Source organism: Pristiophorus japonicus, chromosome 2, assembly GCF_044704955.1.
Source record: "Pristiophorus japonicus isolate sPriJap1 chromosome 2, sPriJap1.hap1, whole genome shotgun sequence".
Taxonomy (NCBI): Eukaryota; Metazoa; Chordata; class Chondrichthyes; family Pristiophoridae; genus Pristiophorus; species Pristiophorus japonicus.
This window is the reverse complement of record NC_091978.1, coordinates 305,229,664-305,256,722: the sequence shown is the minus strand read 5'-3', so window position 1 is coordinate 305,256,722 and position 27,059 is coordinate 305,229,664. Positions and strand designations below refer to the sequence as shown.

Here is a 27,059-nt window from a genome sequence, read left to right as displayed (position 1 = left end):
AATCCCAAGAAGGGCAGAGACACCTTCATCAATGACCTCCACAATACCCAGGCATCGTAATGATGAAAGCGATAGCCAGATCCCACGTGTGGTGGCCTGGTATCGATGCGGACTTAGAGCCCTGCGTTCACACATGCTCGCAGTTAAGCAATATACCAAGGGAGGCGCAGCTAAGTTTATGGTCTTGGACCTCCAAACCGTGGTCCAGGGTACACGTCGACTATGCAGGCCCGTTCTTGGGTAAAATGTTCCTTGTGGTTGTAGACTCATACTCCAAGTGGATTGAATGTGAGATAATGTCGGCTAGCACATCCGCTGCCACTACTAAAAGCCTGCGGGCCATGTTTGCCACACACGGCCTACCCGATGTCCTGGTGAGCGACAACGGGCCATGTTTTACCAGTGCGGAGTTCAAAGAATTCATGACCCGTAATGGGATCAGACAGGTCACATCTGCCCCGTTTAAGCCAGCGTCCAATGGTCAGGCAGAGCAAGGCTTGAAGAGGGTAACTGAAGGCTCACTGCAGACTCGCCTATCACGAGTCCTGATTAGCTACCGCACGAGACCCCACTCATTCACTGGGATCCTACCTGCTGAACTGCTCATGAAAAGAGCACTTAAGACAAGGCTCTCATTAGTTCATCCTGATCTACATGAACAGGTAGAGAGCTTCAACAAAGTGCATACCATGATAGCGGAAATGTGTCTCGCGAGATTTAAATCAATGATCCTGTATTTGTATTAAGTTATGGACAAGGTCCCAAGTGGCTTCCCGGCACTGTCGGCCAAAGAGGGGAGCAGGCTGTTTCAGGTCAAACTTTCAAATGGACTCATTCACCGGAAACACTTGGACCAAATCAAATTCAGACACACGGACTATCCTGAGCAACCCACCTTGGACCCTACCTTTTTTGATCCCCCAACGTCCACACCAGTGGCAACCGGCACCACGGTTGGCCACGAAGCAGAACCCATCATCCACCGCAGCCCAACAGGGCCCAACACACCAGGCAGCCCAGCAAGGCCAGCTGCACAGCAGCCCAGCGAGGGCCCAACAAATGATTCAACACCACCAGCTTTCACACCGACACGATCAACCAGGGCAAGAAGGGCCCCAGATCAACTCACATTGTAAGTAGTTACAGTCTTGACGTTGAGGGGGCGGGAGGCGCGCGGCAGGGGAATGTTGTTATATATGTATGCTTGCATTTACTCTGTACAGCCACCAGAGGGCTCATCCCCTGGAATGCCAAGGATCCCAAAATCTCTTGGGAGCTTAGGTATTTAAGGAGGCTTCACAGGTTGGAGAGGCACTCTGGAGACCTGCAATAAAAGACTAAGATCACACTTTACTTTGAGCTCACAGTGTTCAGTCTCACTCTTTTTCCATACACAAGTGGGAGCAGTGAGGGGCACTGATCGTCTGTAGGGAGCAGTGAGGAGGGGCACGGATCATCAATGGGGAGCAGTGAGGGGGGTACTGATTATCAGTGGGAGCAGTGAGGAAGCACTGATCATCTGTTGGGAGCAATGAGGGGCTCGGATCATTAGTGGGAAGTAGTGACGGGGCACTGATCAACAGGGGGGAGCAGTGATCGTCTGTACGGAGCAGTGAGGGGGGGATGATCATCTGTACAGAGCAGTGAGAGGGGGATGATCGTCTATAGGGAGCACTGAGGGGTGCACGGATCATCTGTGGGGAGCAGTGAGTGGGCACTGATCATCTGTAGGACGCAGTGAGGGGGCACGGATCATCTGTGGGGAGCAGTGAGTGGGCACTGATCATCTGTAGGACGCAGTGAGGGGGATGATCATCTATAGGGAGCACTGAGGGGTGCACGGATCATCTGTGGGGAGCAGTGAGTGGGCACTGATCATCTGTAGGACGCAGTGAGGGGGCACTGATCGTCTGTAGGGAGCAGTGAGGGGGCACTGATCGTCTATAGGGAGCAGTGAGGGGGCACTGATCGTCTGTAGGGAGCAGTGAGGGGGCACTGATCGTCTATAGGGAGCAGTGAGGGGGCACTGATCGTCTATAGGGAGCAGTGAGGGGGCACTGATCATCAGTGGGGAGCAGTGAGGGGGCACTGATCGTCTGTAGGGAGCAGTGAGGGGGCACTGATCATCTATAGGGAGCAGTGAGGGGGCACTGATTGTCTGTAGGGAGCAGTGAGGGGGCACTGATCATCAGTGGGGAGCAGTGAGGGGGCACTGATCGTCTGTAGGGAGCAGTGAGGGGGCACTGATCATCTATAGGGAGCAGTGAGAGGGCAATGATTGTCTGTAGGGAGCAGTGAGGGGGCATTGATCATCAGTGGGGAGCAGTGAGGGGGCACTGATCGTCTGTAGGGAGCAGTGAGGGGGCACTGATCGTCTGTAGGGAGCAGTGAGGAGGGGCACGGATCATCAATGGGGAGCAGTGAGGGGGGTACTGATTATCAGTGGGAGCAGTGAGGGGGCACTGATCATCTGTTGGGAGCAATGAGGGGCTCGGATCATTAGTGGGAAGCAGTGACGGGGCATTGATCAACAGGGGGGAGCAGTGACGGAGCAGTGATCGTCTGTACGGAGCAGTGAGGGGGGGATGATCGTCTGTACAGAGCAGTGAGGGGTTCACGGATCATCTGTGGGGAGCAGTGAGTGGGCACTGATCATCTGTAGGACGCAGTGAGGGGGCACTGATCGTCTGTAGGGAGCAGTGAGGGGTCACTGATTGTCTGTAGGGAGCAGTGAGGGGGCACTGATCATCAGTGGGGAGCAGTGAGGGGGCACTGATCATCTGTAGGGAGCAGTGAGGGGGCTCTGATTGTCTGTAGGGAGCAGTGAGGGGGCACTGATCGTCTGTAGGGAGCAGTGAGGGGGCACTGATCATCAGTGGGGAGCAGTGAGGGGGCACTGATCGTCTGTAGGGAGCAGTGAGGGGGCACTGATTGTCTGTAGGGAGCAGTGAGGGGGCACTGATTGTCTGTAGGGAGCAGTGAGGGGGCACTGATCATCAGTGGGGAGCAGTGAGGGGGCACTGATCATCTGTAGGGAGCAGTGAGGGGGCACTGATTGTCTGTAGGGAGCAGTGAGGAGGGGCACTGATCATCAGTGGGAAGCAACGAGGGGGCACTGATTGTCTGTAGGGAGCAGTGAAGGGGCACTGATTGTCTGTCGGGAGCAGTGAGGGGGCACTGATTGTCTGTAGGGAGCAGTGAGGGGGCACTGATCATCAGTGGGGAACAGTGAGGGGGGCACTGATCGTCTGTAGGAAGCAGTGAGGGGGGCACTGATCGTCTGTAGGGAGCAGTGAGGGGGGCACTGATCGTCTGTAGGGAGCACTGATCGTCTGTAGGGAGCAGTGAGGGAGCACTGATCGTCTGTAGGAAGCAGTGAGAGGGGAACTGATCATCATTGGGAGCAGTGAGGGGGGCACTGATCATCATTGGGAGCAGTGAGGGGGGCACTGATCATCATTGGGAGCAGTGAGGGGGGCACTGATCGTCTGTAGGGAGCAGTGAGGGGGGCACTGATCATCATTGGGAGCAGTGAGGGGGGCACTGATCATCATTGGGAGCAGTGAGGGGGGCACTGATCATCATTGGGAACAGTGAGGGGGGCACTGATCGTCTGTAGGGAGCAGTGAGGAGGCACTGATATCACCATTGGGAACAGTGAGGGGGGCACTGATCATCATTGGGAACAGTGAGGGGGGCACTGATATCATCATTGGGAACAGTGAGGACGCACTGATATCACCATTGGGAACAGTGAGGGGGGCACTGATCATCATTGGGAACAGTGAGGGGGCACTGATCATCATTGGGAGCAGTGAGGGGGGCACTGATCATCATTGGGAGCAGTGTGGGGGGCACTGATCATCATTGGGAGCAGTGAGGGGGGCACTGATCATCATTGGAACAGTGAGGGGGGCACTGATCATCATTGGGAACAGTGAGGGGGGCACTGATCATCATTGGGAGCAGTGAGGGGGGCACTGATCATCTGTAGGGAGCAGTGAGGGGGGCACTGATCATCTGTAGGGAGCAGTGAGGGGTCACTGATTGTCTGTAGGGAGCAGTGAGGGGGCACTGATCATCAGTGGGGAGCAGTGAGGGGGCACTGATCATCTGTAGGGAGCAGTGAGGGGGCTCTGATTGTCTGTAGGGAGCAGTGAGGGGGCACTGATCGTCTGTAGGGAGCAGTGAGGGGGCACTGATCATCAGTGGGGAGCAGTGAGGGGGCACTGATCGTCTGTAGGGAGCAGTGAGGGGGCACTGATTGTCTGTAGGGAGCAGTGAGGGGGCACTGATTGTCTGTAGGGAGCAGTGAGGGGGCACTGATCATCAGTGGGGAGCAGTGAGGGGGCACTGATCATCTGTAGGGAGCAGTGAGGGGGCACTGATTGTCTGTAGGGAGCAGTGAGGAGGGGCACTGATCATCAGTGGGAAGCAACGAGGGGGCACTGATTGTCTGTAGGGAGCAGTGAAGGGGCACTGATTGTCTGTCGGGAGCAGTGAGGGGGCACTGATTGTCTGTAGGGAGCAGTGAGGGGGCACTGATCATCAGTGGGGAACAGTGAGGGGGGCACTGATCGTCTGTAGGAAGCAGTGAGGGGGGCACTGATCGTCTGTAGGGAGCAGTGAGGGGGGCACTGATCGTCTGTAGGGAGCACTGATCGTCTGTAGGGAGCAGTGAGGGAGCACTGATCGTCTGTAGGAAGCAGTGAGAGGGGAACTGATCATCATTGGGAGCAGTGAGGGGGGCACTGATCATCATTGGGAGCAGTGAGGGGGGCACTGATCATCATTGGGAGCAGTGAGGGGGGCACTGATCGTCTGTAGGGAGCAGTGAGGGGGGCACTGATCATCATTGGGAGCAGTGAGGGGGGCACTGATCATCATTGGGAGCAGTGAGGGGGGCACTGATCATCATTGGGAACAGTGAGGGGGGCACTGATCGTCTGTAGGGAGCAGTGAGGAGGCACTGATATCACCATTGGGAACAGTGAGGGGGGCACTGATCATCATTGGGAACAGTGAGGGGGGCACTGATATCATCATTGGGAACAGTGAGGACGCACTGATATCACCATTGGGAACAGTGAGGGGGGCACTGATCATCATTGGGAACAGTGAGGGGGCACTGATCATCATTGGGAGCAGTGAGGGGGGCACTGATCATCATTGGGAGCAGTGTGGGGGGCACTGATCATCATTGGGAGCAGTGAGGGGGGCACTGATCATCATTGGAACAGTGAGGGGGGCACTGATCATCATTGGGAACAGTGAGGGGGGCACTGATCATCATTGGGAGCAGTGAGGGGGGCACTGATCATCTGTAGGGAGCAGTGAGGGGGGCACTGATCATCTGTAGGGAGCAGTGAGGGGGGCACTGATCATCATTGGGAACAGTGAGGGGGGCACTGATCATCATTGGGAGCAGTGAGGGGGGCACTGATCATCTGTAAGGAACATTGATCGACGCTCTACTTATTGGCAAGCAGCATTGGGAAAGGTTCATAATGATTAACCACTAAGGAAGAGATGCCTCTAATTTATGGCTGCTCTTTTATTGAATTCATGTAAAACTGACAAAATATGTTCAGAAAAGTAGAAAAAGCTAAACCAATAAATTACAGATATGATAGGGTTTTCTTCACTTCAAAGAATTGAAAGCTCCTCTACATCCTGTTGGCATGAGTCCAGAACACTGCAGAAAACATCAAGCCACACTCTGGATTTAACTTCCACTGAATATAAATGGCACCCATTTTGTCTACTATCCCTCAAAGATAGCTTTGATTTTGTGAAATCATGCCACCAAAATGTCACTTACAAGTACATTTTTCTCCCCAAAGGAAGTGGCAGTCATCATCAGCACTGTGGAAATGGTGAGGGGACTCCTCAAGTCTCGTCACCGAGAGCATGCAGAAATCAAGCTCAGGCTGCGGAAAGAGCATGCGGCAAAACCACTCCCACCCACCCCTTCCCTCAACGACTTTCTGTCCCACCTGTGACAGAGACTGTGATTCCTGTATTGGACTGTTCAGCCACCTAAGAACTCATGTTAAGAGTGGAAGCAAGTCTTCCTCAATTCCGAGGGACTGCCCATGATGATGACGGAAATGGTGAGGTGTTGGGAGTGTTTCAATTGTAGATAACTCTTTTTCTTGTTCAATTTTACATCTTTGATCAAGTAATGAACCAGGAGGAAGTAGGCCCTTTTAAGGTAATTTTATATTGCAGGATCAGATGACAAGATGCTTGTAAGCCCTCTTCAGCAGATGCACTCATTATAAGCATCACAGTTTTTAGGAAGCTAATAGTTATAGATCCTCAGAAATGGTGGTCTACAACTGTGCCATCGAGTTTGGTTTCCGTAAAGTAAATGCGAGGATGCCGTTCTTGCTTTTACATTCAGCTAGATTTTCCCAGTGAATAGTGGAACCCAATGAAGCTGACAACCAGTTGAAAACTAAAAAAAAGGAAACCACTGGGAATCTTTTTCAGCTTCCATCACTTGGGCGATAAGCTGATAGAATGGATCACCTGCCCATTAGAGAACCTACACGATTTTTAGTTCCTTTGATTTTAGTGGAATTAAAAATTGTCTGGGTTCTATAATGGTGATCCACTTTGGTTTTAATACCCAAGTGGTTATGGTGACAATTATCCCCATTCTACCTGGCCAATGTAAAGTACTTTAAAATAGAACAGATTTAACACCTCAGAATTGTCCTTTGAAGGTAAATCTAAGTGTTTAGCAAAGGGGTGATGATTTCTCCAGGTAGCTGTCTTGAGACTCTTTTGTATGTCCACAGATCCCTAAAGATAGCAGGACAGGTAGATAAGGTGGCTAAGGCCTATGGGATACTTTCCTTTATTAGCCAATGCATAGAATATAAGAGCAGGGAATAATGCTTGAACTATATAAAACACTAGTTGGGCTGCAGGTAGAGTAATGTGTGCAATTCTGGTCACCACATTACAGAAAGGATGTGATTGCACAAGAGCGGGTACAGAGAAGATTTACGAGGATGTTGACTGGACTGGAGAATTTTAGCTATGAGGAAAGATTGGATATGCTGGAGTTGTTTTCTTTGGGACAGAGAAGGCTGAGGGGAGACCTAATTGAGGTGTATAAAATTATGAGGGACGTAGATAGAGTGGATAGGAAAGAGCTATTTTCCTGAGCAGAGTGGTCAATATCACAGGGACATAGATTTAAAGTAATTGATAGAAGGATTAGAGGGGAGTTGAGAATTCGTTTCACCCAGTGGGAGGTGGGGGTCTGGAACTCACTGCCTGAAAGGGTGGTAGAGGCAGAAATCCTCATGGCATTTAAAAAGTACTTGGATATGCACTTGAAGTGCCATAACCTACAAGGCTACGGACCAAGAGCTAGAAATGGGATTAGGCTGGATAAGTTCTGTCGGCTGGCACGGACACGATGGACCGAATGGGCTCCTTCTGTGCTGTAAATTTCTATGACACTATGATTTTGAGCTGAACCCAAGAAGTGGACGCTAACCTAGTTGAATGCATTTTAATAGTATCGGCATAAATTTTGTTGTTATTTTCCTAGTGAAATTATCCTTGGTAGCAGACATAAAAATGAAGTTCATATTTTATGAGAAAATTTCTCATAATATTACTACTGATAAAAAATGATACTCAGTAATTCGTAAACAATCATTGCAATTTTAAGGACAACGGCTGAGAAATTGCGCAGCGCCCCGTTTGGGTCGTAACATTTCAGGGAGTGCAAAAGTATCGCCGGGTGTAAAAGATTTGCAGTTGACGGGGACTTCCACTTTAGTGCTCCAAGAGGGAAGTGGAGCACTAAATCAAGTGCTACCACTTCCCTTAGAGCGCTAAAAGGAGTGAGAGAGGCTGTATCTGCAGAGCTTTGAGCAATGTTCAGGGCAATGCACCGTCTCTATAGGCCCCTTCCCTTGCTTAAAGGGAAGGACCAATGTTGGTGTGAATGAGTTTTCATGCTGTCTGTGTTGGGCCACGGCACCTGTGCTATGTGCATAGCAGCCCACCAAGCGCACGGCTGAGCAATCGCAGGAGCAAAGGGAATCAGGAGGTACCAGAATGGGGAGATAAATACATTTTGCCCTACCTGACCACTACTGCCTTTAAATAGCGCTCCCCAAGCGGCCAGCCGAGGTGATAATGCCTCCTGCAGCTGTCTTTATTGACACCAGGTGGTGCTGCAGGGGGCGGCAGCAAATATCACATCCGGGGCAGTAATGGAGTGCTGTGCAGCGGATGACATGATGTCATCCAGGGCACAATAGAGCAGGTGGTAAGTGTTAGCGCCAGCATAAAACCGCCAGGGAAGTTCACGGGTATCAGTGATTTCACTACTCCCGGTCAGTAACCCCTTAGCGTCCCGTTACCCCCCCCAGGCGTTAACAGGAGGTGGAAACCAGGTCAATTTCTCCCGCATAGCATTAAAAAATAATTACCTTGGGTCTTAAGGAATTCTCCTGTAAAGGTTTTCTTATGGCATGATCAGTGGCACATTGCACCATGTGTTGGTTGGGTTTCAGAGATGAAAATTGCCAACTATCTCCATTAGCTTCTTCCTGTGAGAATTGCTCTGTCTTTTTTGTGTTCATTTCATCAATAGTGTTCTCTTCATTATTATCTTGAATTAGTTCCTTAAGAGTGGGTGATTTCTTCTCTCTCCTTTTACTATTGCCACCACTGTCTGTGGCATCTTCAGCTGTATCAAACATAAGAATGATAACATTACCAAAAACTTTTACAAATATGTTAGTTAGTGTTTGGTAGAATGCTAACTAACAATTGTTTTTTTTCTCCCTAGGTGTACGTGTTCAGTTTTTAACATAACAACTTTTGCATGACCAGATCAATTAAAAGCATTAAATGGGTGCTGGTGTAATTGATGTTCTTTTTTCTAACAGCACCCTCATAATGTAAGGAAATGCTCATTTCCTTGCAAGCTCAAGATAGTAGACTAGAATTTTTAATTTAGAGTTTACTTTGTTGCAATTCAATAGCTGAAGATTAGGACTCATTAATCGTGCAGCTATTGAATTTATTATGTCAAGATTTAAAAGTGCACCAATGGCAATACTTTCATATTGAAGCTTTCAAGACTATTTATGTGCTAATAATGGTAACCCAAAGCAAGCGCTCTACACGGAACTCCTTCATGGCAGATGAGCCAAAGGTGGGCATCAGAAACGTTACCCTCAAAGCCACCTTGGAAAAAGTGCAACATCCCCACTGACACCTGGGAGTCCCTGGCCAAAGACCGCCCTAAGAGGAGGAAGTGCATCCGGAAGGGCGCTGAGCACCTCGAGTCTCGTCGCCGAGAGCATGCAGAAATCAAGCGTAGGCAGCAGAATGAGCATGCAGCAAACCTGTCCCACCCTCCCTTACCCTCAACGACTATCTGTCCCACCTGTGACAGGAACTGTGGCTCTCGTATTGGACTGTACAGCCACCCAAGGACTCATTTTAAGAGTGGAAGCAGGTCTTCCTTGATTCCAAGGGACTGCCGATGATTGATTGATGAGTGATCCCTATAAAAGCATTTATCAGTATCAAATCTTTAGAAGTTGGAATTAGTCAATTTATATTCTCTGCAGGAAACTTAAGACAGATTTCTTCAAAGTGGAATACATTAATACAAGCACACAGGGATCAATGATGAAATTGCTGATAGAGTGAGGTGATTTTACAAGACCACAGCATCGGCAGGGAGTCGAACCTGCTGCATCAACATAGTAATGATAAAATTACTCAAAGGTTTTACAAATATGTTCGTGGTTTATAGAATGTTACCAGAAATTTGGGCAATATAACACTAAAGTTCCTGACCACTTAATGGCCAGAAAATTGAAAGCAGCAGGTGCCTGAATTTCCAGCACATGTTGCAAGTAGTTGAAACTACCTTCTGGCAGACAAAGCTTCTTGCTTGCAGAGCAGGCGCATTAAAAACGTTCAGAAGTGCCTTAAATTGTGGTTCAACAAAAGTTAGCTTATGAACACGTAACACATTTACATGAAATTAGTTCATCTGCAATTGTACAGAGGTGCTTAACATAACATAAATGAGTTAATATCGGTATCTAAGGAATATGATGCATTAAGCATTCCTATGATATTGGCATCAGACATTTTTGTAGACAAATGTTATTTTTTCTTCTGAAAAGTGTAAAAAAAAATGCAAATCTAGATTCAATTAACACGTACAAAAGTATAATCCAATCACGTACAGATGCATTTTTGTAAGTTTGCTTGGGTAAATGCCTGCAAACATTTTGGGTTGGATTTTCAGTTGGTGGCCAGAATGCTAAATTAATGAAAGTGTAAGGGCAGATTTTAACGCCCCAACTGGAAATTCAGTAGAGGCTCACCAGGGGTGCAAACCAGTAGCACCAGGTTACTGACGATCAGTGCAATCCTGATGTTAGTCGTGGTGCAATGCCCATGCTTGCACCCCGGTTAGTAAATTAGGTGCGACCGCCAAGAACATCTGGAAAAACAGTCGGTACAGGCTTGCAGAGTCGTTAACTGGTGAGGAAGCGCTTCCCTTGGAGGTCACAGTCAGTGCAACGTTTACACAGACCATGGTGCGAGAGCCTCCGAGTTTGCAGTGGCCGAGTGACATAACAGTACAGGTTGAAAACAAGTGATTTTTGAAAACTTTAGTGGGTGCATTAATATGCAATGCCTTTAAAACTCAGCTTTTCCCGGGATCTGATTTGGAGTTCCGCGCATGCGCAATGGGCCTGCAAAATTAACCGACCAAAGTTTCGTTATCGTCCCCCCAGCAATAGCTGAGTTAGCGCTCTGGTCAGCTCTTCGACCGATTCTGACGAATTTCAGGGTGGGAGACACAATCTTTTTCAAGGCGCTAAAAGTACTGCTCCACCTGGATTAACGCTGCAACAGAGTCATGATCGAATTTCTCCCCCAAAGGAGTTTTAATATATTATAGAAACATAGAAAATAGGTGCAGGAGTAGGCCATTCAGCCCTTCGAACCTGCACCATCATTCAATATGATCATGGCTAATCATGCAACTTCAGTACCCCATTCCTGCTTTCTCTCCATACCCCTCGATCCCTTTAGCCATAAGGGCCACATCTAACTCCCTTTTTAATATATTTAACGAACTGGCCTCAACAACTTTCTGTGGTAGAGAATTCCACAGGTTCACAATTCTCTGAGTGAACAAGTGTCTCCTCATCTCGGTCCTAAATGGCTTGCCCCTTATCCTTAGACTGTGACCCCTGGTTCTGGACTATCCCAACATCGGGAACATTCTTCCTGCATCTAACCTGTCCAATCCTGTCAGAATTTTATATGTTTCTATGAGATCCTCTCTCAATTCCAGTGAATATAAGCCTAGTTGATCCAGTCCTTCTTCATATGTCACTCCTGCCATCCCGGGAATCAGTCTGGTGAACCTTCACTGCACTCCCTCAATAGCAAAAATGTCCTTCCTCAGATTAGGAGACCAAAACGTTACACAATATTCAAGGTGTGGCCTCACCAAGGCCCTGTACAACTGCAGCAAAGACTTCCCTGCTCCTATATTCAAATCCTCTCGCTATGAAGGCTAACATGCCATTTGCCTTCTTCAACACCTGCTGTACCTGCATGCCAACTTTCAATGACTGATGTACCATGACACCCAGGTCTCGTTGCACCTCCCCTTTTACTAATCTATCACCATTCAGATAATATTCTGCCTTCCTGTTTTTGCCACCAAAGTGGATAACCTCACATTTATCTATATTACGCTGCATTTGTCATGCATTTGCCCACTCACCTAACCTGTCCAAGTCACCCTGCAGCCTCTTAGCATCCTCCTCACAGCTCACACTGCCACCCAGCTTAGTGTCATCTGCAAACGTGGAGATATTACATTCAATTCCTTCGTCTAAATCATTACTGTATATTGTAAATAGCTGGAGTCCCAGCACTGAACCTTGCGGTATCCCACTAGTCACTGCCTGCCATTCTGAAAAGGACCAGTTTATTCCTACTCTTTGCTTCATGTATGCCAACCAGTTCTCTATCCACATCAATACATTACTCCCAATACCATGTGCTTTAATTTTGCACACTAATCTCTTGTGTGGGACCTTGTCAAAAGCCTTTTGAAAGTCCAAATACACCACATCCACTGGTTCTCCCTTGTCCACTATACTAGTTACATCCTCAAAAAATTCTGGAAGATATGTCAAGCGTGATTTCCCTTTCATAGGGCCAAAATTTGCCGCTCCGGCTTTTTCCATGCATCTCCAACCCCCCCGCCGACATTTAACTTCCGAAGCAGCGCCGAAAAAACTCCCTGCGATCATCGCCGATTCTCGGGCTATCTGTGGAGCTGGTGTGGTGTACAATGAAGAGAGGGGGACGGAGCTCGGAGCTACTGCGCGCATGTGCAGTAGCTCCTGGCAGGCCGTTTCGGCAAACGCGTGCTGCAGGCTGTGTGGGAGGGGCCAAAGTACGCTGTCCCGAGCCCTGGCCGAATGGGCTCCCTCATCAGTGGCCCACTGCATTCCCTAAGGGAGGAGTTCTATTTTTTATTTGTTATTTACTGATTGATTTTGGTGCTTTAGGTGCAGGGTTCCTATTTTTTTTATTTTTTAATTAATTGCTGATTACTTTTTGTGCTTTGCTTGGTGCTTGGTGGTGCTTTAAATGTAGTTACTTGCACCAATTCCTTAACTGTAAGTAAGGTCTTTCTGTGCGGACAAAAGTGGACACATACGCTGACCTAAGTTAGTTTAATACAACTTTTTACTGGCCAAATTGGCATAAATAGTGTAAGTGGCTGGGAACACCCACTTGTGAAAAAAAAACTGACTGAACAAAAAACCTAACTAACTCACTTACACTGGCACAAATTAAATGGCCATATTTGCAACTATAAAGATACACTAGAAAAATCAAGTTACACCAAAAAAAACGGTGCAACTCATGGGGAAATTTGGGCCCATAAATCCATGCTGACTTGGACTGATCCTGTCACTGCTTTCCAAATGCGCTGCTATTACATCTTTAATAACTGATTCCAACATTTTCCCCACTACCGATGTCAGGCTATAATTCTGTTTTCTCTCTCCTTTTTTTAAAAAATGACACCGATTTTCAGCACCTCACCGCCCGCTGCCGCCCACTCCCGCCAACATTCCTCCTGAAGATGCGCCCAGTGCCACTTTCGGGGTGGCCTGGAGCAGGCGGGAGGGAAGAGCCGCCAGGAACCACATGCTGACGTCAGCGGACGGCCGAGTGGCGCAACTGACCTTCCGTCCGCCGAGCTCCCAGATTCCTGTGGACGGGAGTCGGCGGCAGAACAGGGTGGACCACTGGCTGGAGGCTGGTCTATCCCCGACGGTGAGTATGAAGAACCTAAAAAATGGTAAGTGAACATTTTAATACTTTTTTTCAACAGAGACTTACCTGTATGTGGTCCCCCTGAAGGTCTTCGGATACTTTTTAAATTTTTTTTTTTTTTCAGATCTTCGACCCTCCGTGGGCCCGACTCCATCTTTGACGGTACTTGGGCTGCAAACGCCTCTGCCGCCAAGAATGCGACCTCCCACCCGCTGCTGCCCAGATTGGCGGCGTACATCTTCCATTTGCCGCCTGCCGAACTTCGAGGGACCTTCTTCCTGAATATCCCGCCCAAAGTACAGTCCGGTACCTCGGTGGCCATCGGCAGCACTTTGGGCGGCACTTGGGCGGGCAGAGGCCTTGCTGAAAATCGGCCCCTATATATAGATTATATATACTTCATTCTTCGAGTCTCAACACAAAGAGCGTGAAGAGGTCAAGCGCAGACAGCCCCACCCACCCCTTCCCTCAACAAGTGTCTGTCCCATCTGTGACTCTCATATTGGACTTTTCAGCCACCAGAGAACTCACTTTGGGAGTGGAAGCAAGTCTTCCTCGATTCCTAGGGACTGCCTATGATGATACTTCTTAAAATATCTCGTGAAAACATTGGAACACGTCAAAAATGCATCTGTTTGACCAATAAAACTGACAGATGTTCACAGCATATTATAGTCATAAAATCATAGACATTTATGGCAGAGAAGGAGCCCATTCGGCCCATTGTGCCTGTGCCGGTCGGAAGAGCTATTCAGCCTAATTCAACTTTCCAGTTCTTAGACCATAGGCTTGTAGGTTGCAGCACTTAGTGCATATCCAAGTATTTTTAAAACATGATGAGGGTTTCTGCCTCCAACACCCTTTCAGGTAGTAAGTTCCAGATCCCCACCACCATCTGGGTGAAAAAAATTCTCAACAACCCTCTAATCCTTCTATCAATTACTTTAAATCTATGTCCCCTTGTTATTGACCACTCTGCTAAGGAAAATAGGTCTTTCCTATCCACTCTATCTCGGCCCCTCATTATTTTATAGAGCTCAGTCAAGTCTCCCCTCAGATACAAAAAAAACAACCTCAGCCTATTCAATCTTTCATAAGGGCTAGAACTGCCAGAAAAGTGAGAACTAACTTCAGTATCACTACATCATATGGCACATGTTTAAAGAGACAAGTGTAATGGACACTAATCTTCAAAATGGAGCTTCCTTTCACATACCTGTTCTGCCAAAGACTTGAGGGTTTTTCACATGTGAAATAACACTATTGATCACAAAACACTATGGATATGTGCACATTTTAAATTAAATATTACTAATATTGACCTACCATTAGCTTCTCAGGACAATTAGAAATGGGAATAAATGGAAGGTTGCCTGTGGTCCACATCCCAAGAACAAATTAATATAAAACTGTTGCAGTGAATCAAATTTCATTTGTTATTGGCACGTGGTCCATTTGATTATTTATTCAATGGAACAACATAAAACCCATAATATGACAAGGCAAATTAAGCTAAATTCTTTATATGAATGCATTCAAGTAAAATGTTAAATTAGGTGATTAGTGTTTACAAAAAACTTTATGCATATTTTAAATGCAACATTGCTTGTTTTAAGTGCAGTCAATGATATGCCATCACTTGTGTGGTTCCAGGCTTATTAAGATTAGAGCTGCAGAGGAGATTTACTAGAATGGTACCAGGGACATCAGTTACGTGGAGAGACTAGAAGTTGGGGTTGTTCTTCTTAGAGCACAGATGGTCAAGAGAAGTTTTGAGAGTGGTGTTCATAATCATGAATGGCTTTGATAGAGTAAATAAAAATAAATTGATTCCAGTGGGAGAAAGGTCGATAACCAGAGGACACAGATTAAAGATGATTGGCAATAAAGCCTGAGGCAACATGAGAAAACATTTTTTTACTTGAATGCTGTTGTGCTCTGGAATGCACTGCCTGAAAGGGTGGTGGAAACAGATTCAATAGAAACTTACAAAACAGAATTGAATAAATACTTGGTAGGAAAACATTTACAGGGCTATGTGGAAGAGCAGGGGAGTGAGATCAATTGGATAGCTTTTGCAAGCAGCAGGCATAAAGTATGATGGATTGAACAGCCTCCTTCTGTGCTATGTTATTCTATGATTCATTGCAAACAGGTAATCAGGAAAGCAGTAATACCCTGATCTCATAGAAGCCATAGAAAATAGGTGCAGGAGTAGGCCATTTGGCCCTTCGAGCCTGCACCACCATTCAATAAGATAATGGCTGATCATTCCCTCAGTACCCCTTTCCTGCTTTCTCTCCATACCCCTTGATCCCCTTAGCTGTAATGGCCATATCGAACTCCCTCCTCAATATATCCAATGAACTGGCATCCACAACTCTCTGTGGCATGGAATTCCACAGGTTAACAACTCTCTGAGTGAAGAAGTTTCTCCTCATCGCAGTCCTAAATGGTCTACCCCTTATCCTAAGACTATGTCCCCTGGTTCTGGATTTCCCCAACATCGGGAACATTCTTCCCGCATCTAACCTGTCCAGTCCCGTCAGAATCTTATATGTTTCTATGAGATTCCCTCTCATCCTTCTAAACTCCAGTGAATAAAGGCCCAGTTGATCCAGTCTTTCCTCATATGGCAGTCCAGCCATCCCTGGAATCAGTCTGGTGAACTTTCGCTGCACTCCCTCAATAGCAAGAATGTCCTTCCTCAGATTAGGAGACCAAAACTGAACACAATATTCCAGGTGAGGCCTCACTAAGGCCCTGTACAACTGCAGTAAGACCTCCCTGCTCCTATACTCAAATCCCCTAGGTATGAAGGCCAACATACCATTTTCCTTCTTCACCGCCTGCTTTACCTGCATGCCAACTTTCCCGGTAAATCTCCCGGCATGCTCTCCTCTCTCCAGATGAGAGAGATGAGGTCATGTATTCACGCCAGCAGTGCCTCTCCGCCATTCTCAGTAGGGATTCCATCCACTCCCACAGCCTTGTTGTTTTTTAGCTGTCATGGCTTTTTCTACCTTGTGGAGTGTTGGGGTCTCACTGAGGTGGTGGCGGGTAGCATGCTGCAGGATGAAGTCGACAACACTCGAGTCAAAGGCAGAGTCTCGATTAAGGAGATCTTTGAAGTGCTCCTTCCAGCGGGCCCTGTTTGCCTCAGTGTCCTTGATGAGTGTTTCCCCGTTCTTGGCCAGCAGCGGGGTGGGGCCTTGGGTGTTTGGACCATAGATGGCCTTGACTGCGATGAAGAATCCTCGCACATCATGGCTGTCGGCCAGCTGCTGTATCTCCTGTGCTTTCTCCATCCACCACCTGCTCTTTAGGTCGCGGGTTTTTTGTTGGACCTCAGCCGTGAGCCATCTGTAATGCTGTTTTGCTGCTCCCGAGGTGGCTTGTTAAAGCTCAGAAATGCCCTGCGCTTGCAATCTATTAGCTCTTGAATCTCCTGATCATTCTCATCAAAACAGTCCTGGTGTTTCCTGGTTGAGTGACCGAGTGTCTGGTTATGGAGGCCTGGAGGGCAGATCTTAGAGATGCAGTGATCGTGATCACCTTTAAAAAAGGGAAGAAGTCTGACTGCGGCAACTACAGAGGAATCTCCCTGCTATCAGCCACTGGGAAAGTCATCGCTAGAGTCCTCCTCAACCGTCTTCTCCCTGTGGCCGAGGAGCTCCTCCCGGAGTCGCAATACGGATTTTGTCCCCTCCGAGGCACAACGGACATGATTTTTGCAGCGCGACAGCTGCAGGAAAAATGCAGGGAACAGTGTCAGCCCTTATACATGGTGTTCTTCGACCTTACAAAGGCCTTTGACACTGTTAACCAAGAGGGTCTATGAAGCGTTCTCCTCCGTTTCGGATGCCTCCAAAAGTTCGTTACCATCCTCGCCTGCTCCATGACGACATGCAGGTCGTGATCCTTACCAATGGATCCATCACAGATCCAATCCACGTCTGGACCGGGGTCAAGCAGGGCTGCATCATTGCCCCAAGCCTCTTCTCAATCTTCCTCGCTACCATGCTCCACCTCACAGTCGACAAGCTCCCCGCTGGAGTGGAACTAAACTACAGAACCAGTGGGAGCCTATTCAATCTTCGCTGTCTCCAGGCCAGGTCCAGGACCACCCCAACCTCTGTCGTCGAGCTACAGTATGCAGATGACGCCTGTGTATGTGCACACAAGAGGCTGACCTCCAGGACATAGTCGACGTATTTACTGAGGTGTACGAAAGCATGGGCCTCCACCAGCCTGTCCTTGTCGCACAGCACTGCCCCCCAGTCATCAAGATCCACGGCGCGGCCCTGGACAACGTGGGCCACTTCCCTTGTCTCGGGAGCGTCCTATCAACAACACTACCTCCAGTGCACCAGTGCAGCCTGAGGATGCCGGAGGAAAAGAGTGTTTGAAGACCAGGCCCTCAAAACTGTCACCAAGCTCATGGTCTACAGGGCCGTAGTAATACCCGCCCTCCTGTATGGTTCAGAGACATGGACCATGTACAGTAGGCACCTCAAGTCATTGGAGAAATACCACCAACGATGTCGCCGCAAGATCCTACAAATCCCCTGGGAGGCCAGACGCACCAACGTTAACGTCCTTGTCCAGGCCAACATCCCAGCATTGAAGCATTGACCACACTTGATCAGCTCCGCATGCCAGGCACGAGACTCCCAAAGCAAGCGCTCTACTCGGAACTCATCCATGGCAAACGAGTCAAAGGGGGGCAGCGGAAACGTTACAAGGACACCCTCAAAGCCTCCCTGATAAAGTGCGACATCCCCACTAATACCTGGGAGTCCCTGGCCAAAGACCACCCTAAGCAGAGGAAGTGCATCTGGGAGGGCGCTGAGCTCCTCGAGTCTCGTCACCGAGAGCATGTAGAAATCAAGCAGAGGCAGCAGAAGGAGCGTGTGGCAAACCAGATCCCCCATCCACCGTTTCCTTCAACCACTGTCTGTCCCACCTGTGACAGAGACTGTGGTTCTTGTATTGGACTGTACAGCCACCTAAGAATTCATGCTAAGAGTGGAAGCAAGTCTTCCTCGATTCCAAGGGACTGCCTATGATGATGATGATGATGATGATGATGATGATGATGATGATGAAGAAGAATACCCTGAAGGACTGCAAAGGGAACATTATATCAAGTGGTCAAGAATATCATAAATTAATTCTTTATACATCTGTTCACCAAAGATGTTTCAGGCAGCCCTCCTACTGGCCCCAAAATTGAGCTGGTTCTCAGGCGCTACACAGTCTAACGTCTCAAAATGGCAGGCAGGAGGCGTGTGCACATTTCCAACTGGAAGGGCGCCACCCATCATATTGGTAGAGGAGATAGCACTCACATCAGGAGCACAACCAGCAAGAGTTAAAGTAAAAATTATTATATGCAGATAAGGGTCCTGCATCTTTCTTGGACTCGTTTTCCATTTTGGACTGCCCCATCGCTTTTTCTGCCATGTGCTGAGGTAAACCAGCATAAAGGTCCCAGTGCCAGCACTATTTAAAGGGTTAATGTAGTATTCAGGCTAGTTGCTGGTTTACTATTTCTGGCTATTGTTTGACATCTAGGTGATTTTTGCTGAATCCCAACACTCTTGAAAATTCACTTTGTCTGCACAGAGAGGTGTTTTGCTGCTTTTACACTGTTGATGCTCTTTGCCTCACAAATTGTCTGGCTGTAGACATGGGTGGTCGAGCAGGTCTACCTTTGGAATACAGCATGGTTGGGAGCAGCAATGCAGGAGAAATTGCCAGAAGAGGGAGGAGGGGGGCCCTCAATAGGAGGCCATTTCCAGAAGGTCTTATGGGAGCACTGCTCATACCTCTACATGACTGAGAAGCAATGTATGCGGCGCCTTCGCTTTACCAGGAAGACTGTTACCGAGAAAAAAAAACATAAGAAATAGGAGCAGGAGTAGGCCATACGGCCCCTCGAGCCTGCTCCACCATTTAATCCGATCATGGCTGATCCGATCATAGACTCAGGTCCACTTCCCTGCCCACTCCCCATAACCCCTTATTCCCTTATAGATTAAGGAACCGTCTATCCCTGTCTTAAATTTATTCAATGACCCAGCTTCCACAGATCTCTTGAGGCAGCAAATTCCACAGATTTACTCCTCATCATCTCAGTTTTAAATGGGCGGCCCCTTATTCTAAGATTATGCCCCCTAGTTCAAGTCTATCAGTGGAAACATCCTCTCTTTATCCACCTTGTCAAGCCCCCTCAAGGGGCCCAAGTTTCTACAGGATAAAAAACGGGCGCCTCTCTGAGCTGGGCGCCCGTTTTTCGTGCCTAAAACGGCGCCAGAAAAAAAACGCGCTATTCTCGAGCGCTTTGCAGCTCCTTGTCTGTTTGGCGCAGCGCCCAGGTGGGCGGAGCTTACACTCGCGCCGATTTTGTAAGTGGGAGGGTATTATTTAAATTAGTTTTTTTCCTGCCGGCAACGCTGCGCGTGCGCGTTGGAGCGTTCGCGCACGCGCAGTGTGAAAAAAACATTGGCACTCGGCCATTTTTGTAGTTCTTTGTAGCTGTTTAATTTTTGAACATTTTTTAATAAAATCACATTGCCATCAGCACATCAGCACTGAGGCTACCCTTCTCACTGTCTCCTTCCCCTCCCTCCCCTCCACGGCAACAAACTGCTGTCTCCTTCCCCTCCCCACAACAACCCACTGTCTCCTTCCCCTCCCTCCCCTCCACGGCAACAAACGGCTGTCTCCTTCCCCTCCCTCCCCTCCACAACAACAACCCGCTGTCTCCTTCCCCTCCCTCCCCTCCGCGGCAACAAACCGCTGTCTCCTTCCTCTCCCTCCCCTCCACAACAACAAACCGCTTTCTCCTCCCCCCCCGCTTCTCGCTCAACGGCACGAACGGCTTTCTCTCCCCCCCCCCCCCACCTCCCGCTCAGCGGCAACTAACGGCTGCAGAATTCTCCCTGGCTGAAGCACTTTCACACAGGTAGGAAGATGGTTTATTTAATCTTTTCTTTGCTTATAAATGTTTATTCAGGTTGGATTTATTTGTATAATATTTGTAGAAGTGTAAATAAGGATTTATTGTAGAATTTAATGAGTTCCCTCCCCCCCCCACCTCGTTCTGGACGCCTAATTTGTAATCTGCGCCTGATTTTTTAATGTGTAGAACAGGTTTTTTCAGTTCTACAAAAATCTTCACTGGCTCCATTCTACTTTAGTTTGGAGTACGTTTTCACTGTGGAAACTTTCAAATCAGGCGTCAGTGGCCGGACACGCCCCCTTTTGAAGAAAAAATTCTGTTCCAAAGTGGAACTGTTCGACCTGACTAGAACTGCAGAAAAAAAATGTGGAGAATTGCAATTTCTAAGATAGTCCGTTCTCCACCAGTTGCTCCTAAAAATCAGGCGCAAATCATGTGGAAACTTGGGCCCATAATCTTATACGTTTCGATAAGATCACCTCTCATTCTTCTGAATTCCAATGAATAGAGGCCCAACCTACTCAACCTTTCCTCATAAGTCAAACCTCTCATCTCCGGAATCAGCCTAGTGAATCTTCTCTGAACTGCCTCCAAAGCAAGTATATACTTCCTTAAATATGGAAACCAAAACTGTACGCAGTATTCCACCAATACCCTATAGAACTTATCAACAAAGGCAGACATTGATGCGGAGATTCAGTATTGCCTCCAGTGCGCCAGCGCAGCCTTCGGCCACCTGCGGAAAAGAGTGCTTGAAGACCAGGCCCTCAAATCTACCAGCAAACCCATGGTCTACAGGGCTGTAGTAATACCCGCCCTCCTGTATGGCTCAGAGACATGGACGATGTACAGAAGGCACCTCAAGTCGCTGGAGATATATCACCAACGATGTCTCCGTAAGATCCTGTAAATCTCCTGGGAGGACAGGCGCACCAACATCAGTGTCCTCGACCAGACTAACATCCCCAGTATTGAAGCACTGACCACACTCGATCAGCTTCGCTGGGCAGGCCACATAGTACGCATGCCAGATACGAGACTCCTTAAGCAAATGTTTTATGCGGAGCTCCTTCATGGTAAACGAGCCAAAGGAGGACAGCGGAAATGTTATAAACACACCTTCAAAGCCTCCCTGGTAAAGTGCGACATCACCACTGACACCTGGGAGACCCTGGCCGCAGACCGTCCGAGATGGAGAAAGTCGATCTGGGAGGGCGTTGAGCTCTTTGAGGCTCAACGCAAGGAGCATGAAGAGGCTCGGCGCAGGCAGCGGAAGGAGCGCGGGAAAGCCAGCCTTACCGACCCCTTCCCCCGACGAATGTCTGTTCCACCTGTAACAGGGTCTGTGGCTCTCGTATTGGACTGTTCAGCCATCAAAGAACTCACATTGGGAGTGGAAGCAAGTCCTCCTCGATTCCGAGGGACTCCCTATGATGATGGATGATGTATAACTGTAGCAAGACTTCCCTGCTTTTATACTCCATCCCCTTTGCAATAAAGGCCAAGATTCCATTAGCCTTACTGATCACTTGCTGTACCTGCACACTAACCTTTTGTGTTTCATGCATAAGTACCCCCTGGTTCTACTGTACTACAGCACTGTGCAATTTATCTCCATTTAAATAATAACTTGCTGTTTGATTTTTTCCACCAAAGTGCATAACCTCACACTTTCCAACATTATACTCCCATCTGCCAAATTTTTGCCCACTCGCTTAGCCTGTCTATGTCCTTTTACAAATTTTGTGCATCCTCCTCACACATTGTGTTTCCTCCCACCTTTGTATCATCAGCAAACTTGGCTGCATTACTTCTTCCAAGTCGTTAATATAGATTGTAAATAGTTGGGGTCCCTGCACTGATCCCTGCACCACTAGTTACTAATTGCCAACCCGATAATGAAATCTAGGGAAATCAGGGATAGTATTAAAGCCAAGGAAATGGCATACAAATTGGCCAGAAATAGCAGCGAACCTGGGGACTGGGAGAAATTTAGAACTCAGCAGAGGAGGACAAAGGGTTTGATTAGGGCAGGGAAAATGAAGTACGAGAAGAAGCTTGCAGGGAACATTAAGGCGGATTGCAAAAGTTTCTATAGGTATGTAAAGAGAAAAAGATTAGTAAAGACAAACGTAGGTCCCCTGCAGTCAGAATCAGGGGAAGTCATAACGGGGAACAAAGAAATGGCAGACCAATTGAACAAGTACTTTAGTTCAGTATTCACTAAGGAGGACACAAACAACCTTCCGGATATAAAAGTGGTCAGAGGGTCTATTAAGGAGGAGGAACTGAGGGAAATCTTTATTAGTCGGGAAATTGTGTTGGGGAAATTAATGGGATTGAAGGCCGATAAATCCCCAGGGCCTGATGGACTGCATCCCAGAGTACTTAAGGAGGTGGCCTTGGAAATAGCGGATGCATTGACAGTCATTTTCCAACATTCCATTGACTCTGGATCAGTTCCTATCGAGTGGAGGGTAGCCAATGTAACCCCACTTTTTAAAAAAGGAGGGAGAGAGAAAGCAGGGAATTATAGACCGGTCAGCCTGACCTCAGTGGTGGGTAAAATGATGGAATCAATTATTAAGGATGTCATAGCAGCGCATTTGGAAAATGGTGACATGATAGGTCCAAGTCAGCATGGATTTGTGAAAGGGAGATCATGCTTGACAAATCTTCTGGAATTTTTTGAGGATGTTTCCAATAGAGTGGACAAAGGAGTACCAGTTGATGTGGTATATTTGGACTTTCAGAAGGCTTTCGACAAGGTCCCACACAGGAGATTAATGTGCAAAGTTAAAGCACATGGGATTGGGGGTAGTGTGCTGACGTGGATTGAGAACTGGTTGTCAGACAGGAAGCAAAGAGTAGGAGTAAATGGGTACTTTTCGGAATGGCAGGCAGTGACTAGTGGGGTACCGCAGGGTTCTGTGCTGGGGCCCCAGCTGTTTACATTGTACATTAATGATTTAGACGAGGGGATTAAATGTAGTATCTCCAAATTTGCGGATGACACTAAGTTGGGTGGCAGTGTGAGCTGCGAGGAGGATGCTATGAGGCTACAGAGTGACTTGGATAGGTTAGGTGAGTGGGCAAATGCGTGGCAGATGAAGTATAATGTGGATAAATGTGAGGTTATCTACTTTGGTGGTAAAAACAGAGAGACAGACTATTATCTGAATGGTGACAGATTAGGAAAAGGGAAGGTGCAACGAGACCTGGGTGTCATGGTACATCAGTCATTCAAGGTTGGCATGCAGGTACAGCAGACGGTTAAGAAAGCAAATGGCATGTTGGCCTTCATAGCGAGGGGATTTGAGTACAGGGGCAGGGAGGTGTTGCTACAGTTGTACAGGGCCTTGGTGAGGCCACACCTGGAGTATTGTGTACAGTTTTGGTCTCCTAACTTGAGGAAGGACATTCTTGCTATTGAGGGAGTGCAGCGAAGATTCACCAGACTGATTCCCGGGATGGTGGGACTGACCTATCAAGAAAGATTGGATCAACTGGGCTTGTATTCACTGGAGTTCAGAAGAGTGAGAGGGGACCTCATAGAAACGTTTAAAATTCTGACGGGTTTGGACAGGTTGGATGCAGGAAGAATGTTCCCAATGTTGGGGAAGTCCAGAACCAGGGGTCACAGTCTAAGGATAAGGGGTAAGCCATTTAGGACCGAGATAAGGAGAAACTTCTTCACCCAGAGAGTGGTGAACCTGTGGAATTCTCTACCACAGGAAGTAGTTGAGGCCAATTCACTAAATATATTCAAAAGGGAGTTAGATGAAGTCCTTACTACTCGGGGGATCAAGGGTTATGGCGTGAAAGCAGGAAGTGGGTACTGAAGTTTCATGTTCAGCCATGAACTCATTGAATGGCGGTGCAGGCTAGAAGGGCTGAATGGCCTGCTCCTGCACCTATTTTCTATGTTTCTATGTTTCTATGAACCATTTATCCCGACTCTGTTTTCTGTTAGTTAGCCAATCCTCTATCCATGCTAATATATAACCCCCAACCCCATGAACTTTTATCATGTGCAGTAACGTTTTATGTGGCACCTTGTCAAATGCCTTCTGGAAATCCAAATAAATTACATCCACTGGTTCCCCTTTATCCACCGTTCATTACATCCTCAAAGAATTCCAGCAAATTTGTCAAATCGGACTTCCCTTTCATAAATCCATGTTGACTCTGCCTGACTGAATTATGTTTTTATAAATGTCTTGCTACTCCTTTTTTAATAATGGATTCCAACATTTTCCCAACCACAGATGTTAGGCTAACTGGTCGATAGTTTCCTGCTTTTTGTCTGCCTCCTTTTTAAAATAGGGGCGTTACATTTGCAGTTTTCCAATCTGTTGGGACCTCCCCAGAATCCAGGGAACTTTGGTAAATTACTATCCCTGCAGCTACTTCTCTTGAGACCCTAGGATGCAAGACATCAGAGCCAGGGGATTTATCTGCCTTTAGTCCCATTATCTTACTGAGTACCACCTCCTTAGTGATTGTGATTGTGTTAGATTCCTCCCCCCGCCCCCCATAGCCTCTTGACTATCCACTGTTGGGATATTTTTAGTGTCCTCTACCAGAAAGACTGATACAAAATATTTATTCAGAGTTTCTGCCATCTCCATGTTCCCCATTACTAATTTCCCGGTCTCATCCTCTAAGGGACCAGCAGGGTATGATCTGATAGCCATTACTGAGATGTGGGGCTCGAAATTCAGTACCGCAGGAAAGCTAGTGCTCCCCCCACCTTTTTGTGGCCATTAGCGTCCAAATCTTTTCATGGCTGGGCCACCCCATATTCAGCTCCAAAAATGAACAAATGGGTTCCAGTGCTAATAAAACCTTCCAAAGTGGACTTTTCAGCGGTGTGGCTGTCTTAATTTGAGCATTATCACCACTGAGAAATTCAGCATGCAGGTATGGGTTTCTAACGAGCCAGCTGCTCCCTGGTCTATTTAAAGGCCAGGATTTGCAGCAAAGCCCTGAGTGGGGGGAGGGGGAGTCTGGAAGGATGGCTGGTGCAAGAGGTGCAAGGAGAGGCAACAGGTTCACTGATATGCAGCTGGAGACACTAATGGACGGACGGTGTGGAGGACAGAAGAAGAATGCTGTTTCCTGACATAGGGAGACCTGGCAGAGCGCCAGTACATAATGCATGAAGGGAGATTGCAGGGGAGGTTTCAGGCACCTCTATATATGTGAGGATGCACCCTCGCAGGAGGGTGCTGGCCAGTCTGCACCTGGAGCTTCCAGGGTAGCGATGGGTCGACGTCTCCTAGCTCTGGGGTGACGGAGGTCCTCCTCCTCCTCCTCCTCCTCCTCCTCCTCCTGCGCCTCCTCCTCCTGCTTCAGCTCAGGTGGTACTGATGGCTCGACCTCCAGCGGCTGTCCCCACATGATGGTCAGGTTGTGCAGCATGCAGCCGACCACGACGATGATGGAGACCCATTGAGGAGAGTACTGCAAGGTGCCACCAGAGTGGTCTAGGCACTGGAACCAACCGCAATCTTGATTCGGGCCGGTGAAGATGGCGGGCACACTGGTCTGGCACAGAATGAACGAATCATGGCTGCTACCTTCCTTGCCCGCTCCCTTCTGCACGGTGCTGACGGCGATGCCTTCTTCTGCGTGCCGCCCTGCTTCTGAGCAGGTGGACCAGGTGTCGCCCTCCCAACACTCCTCCCATCCTCAGGGTGAACCCTGCCAAGTAAGTCTCTGCAGCCCACAGGCCTCCACTAAAGTGTCAGACCTGAAAATTGTACAAAAGCATGTGCAAACCTCTGAGCATCACTCAGCAGGTTGAATGGAGCCAAAACAATTAAGAAAACTATTAAAAGATAAATACAGTGGATGCTGTAATCTTAAATAAAAACACTAAAATTAATAAAACTATTTCCCTACCAAAGGACCCCAATCGCGGCAACACTCCAGCGATGTCCCGGTCGAGCATCGACTCGAATACCTCGCGGGGGCACTGCTGGGAAAAGGCTTACCTTTTTGGAGCTGAAAATCCGAGTCCTTGCTGCTTTTCAATGGCCCGCACGCTGCCGGGCTCACCGCTGGAAACTCACCTTTACAGCGGCTTCACCGTGCCATTTCCGGCGGAAGTGCACAATGCTCAAATTCCCCCCCCTCCCTTGCTGAATATGACTCGGGGAGGAGAAATCATCCGATCGATTTTTTTCGGTCGCCCACCCAAACTCCGCAGTAGCCGTCCCTTCTGGGACGGTGAATTTCGGCCCCCATGGTTGCAAAGGGCCAAGGCTGGGAACTGAATATTCAGAGGTATTTGACATTTCGGATGGATAAGCAGAAAGGAAAAGGAGGTGGGTTAGCTCTGTTAATAAAGGATGAGATCAGTGTAATAGTGAGAAATTATATTGGCTCAGAAGATCAAGATGTAGAATCAGTTTGGGTGGAGACAAGAAATAATAAGGGGAAGAAGTCACTGGTCGGAGAAGTCTACAGACCCCCTAACAGTTGCTAGACTGTAGGACAGAGTATAAATGAAGACATAATGGAGGCTTGTAAAAAAGTTACGGCAATAATCATGGGTGATTTTAATCTTCATATTGATTGGACTTATCATATTGGCAAAGATAGCCTTGAGAAAGAGTTTAGAAAGCGTATTCGGGATGGTTTCTTAGAACAATACATTGTGGAAATGTAAGAGCGAAAAACCTTAATTTGGGGTAAAGTAATTTGG

At 47.9% G+C, this 27,059-nt stretch overlaps 1 protein-coding gene across 1 annotated transcript in view; it reads right to left on the bottom strand.

The window, feature by feature from the left end:
• The window catches only part of map9 (microtubule-associated protein 9), a 330,082-nt gene that overhangs the window by 184,289 nt on the left and 118,734 nt on the right, over nt 1-27,059 (bottom strand). Inside the window, exon 8 of the mRNA XM_070871655.1 lies at nt 8,463-8,722. Within this exon, the coding sequence (XP_070727756.1) occupies nt 8,463-8,722 (260 nt within the window). The remainder of the gene's footprint in view (nt 1-8,462; nt 8,723-27,059) is intronic.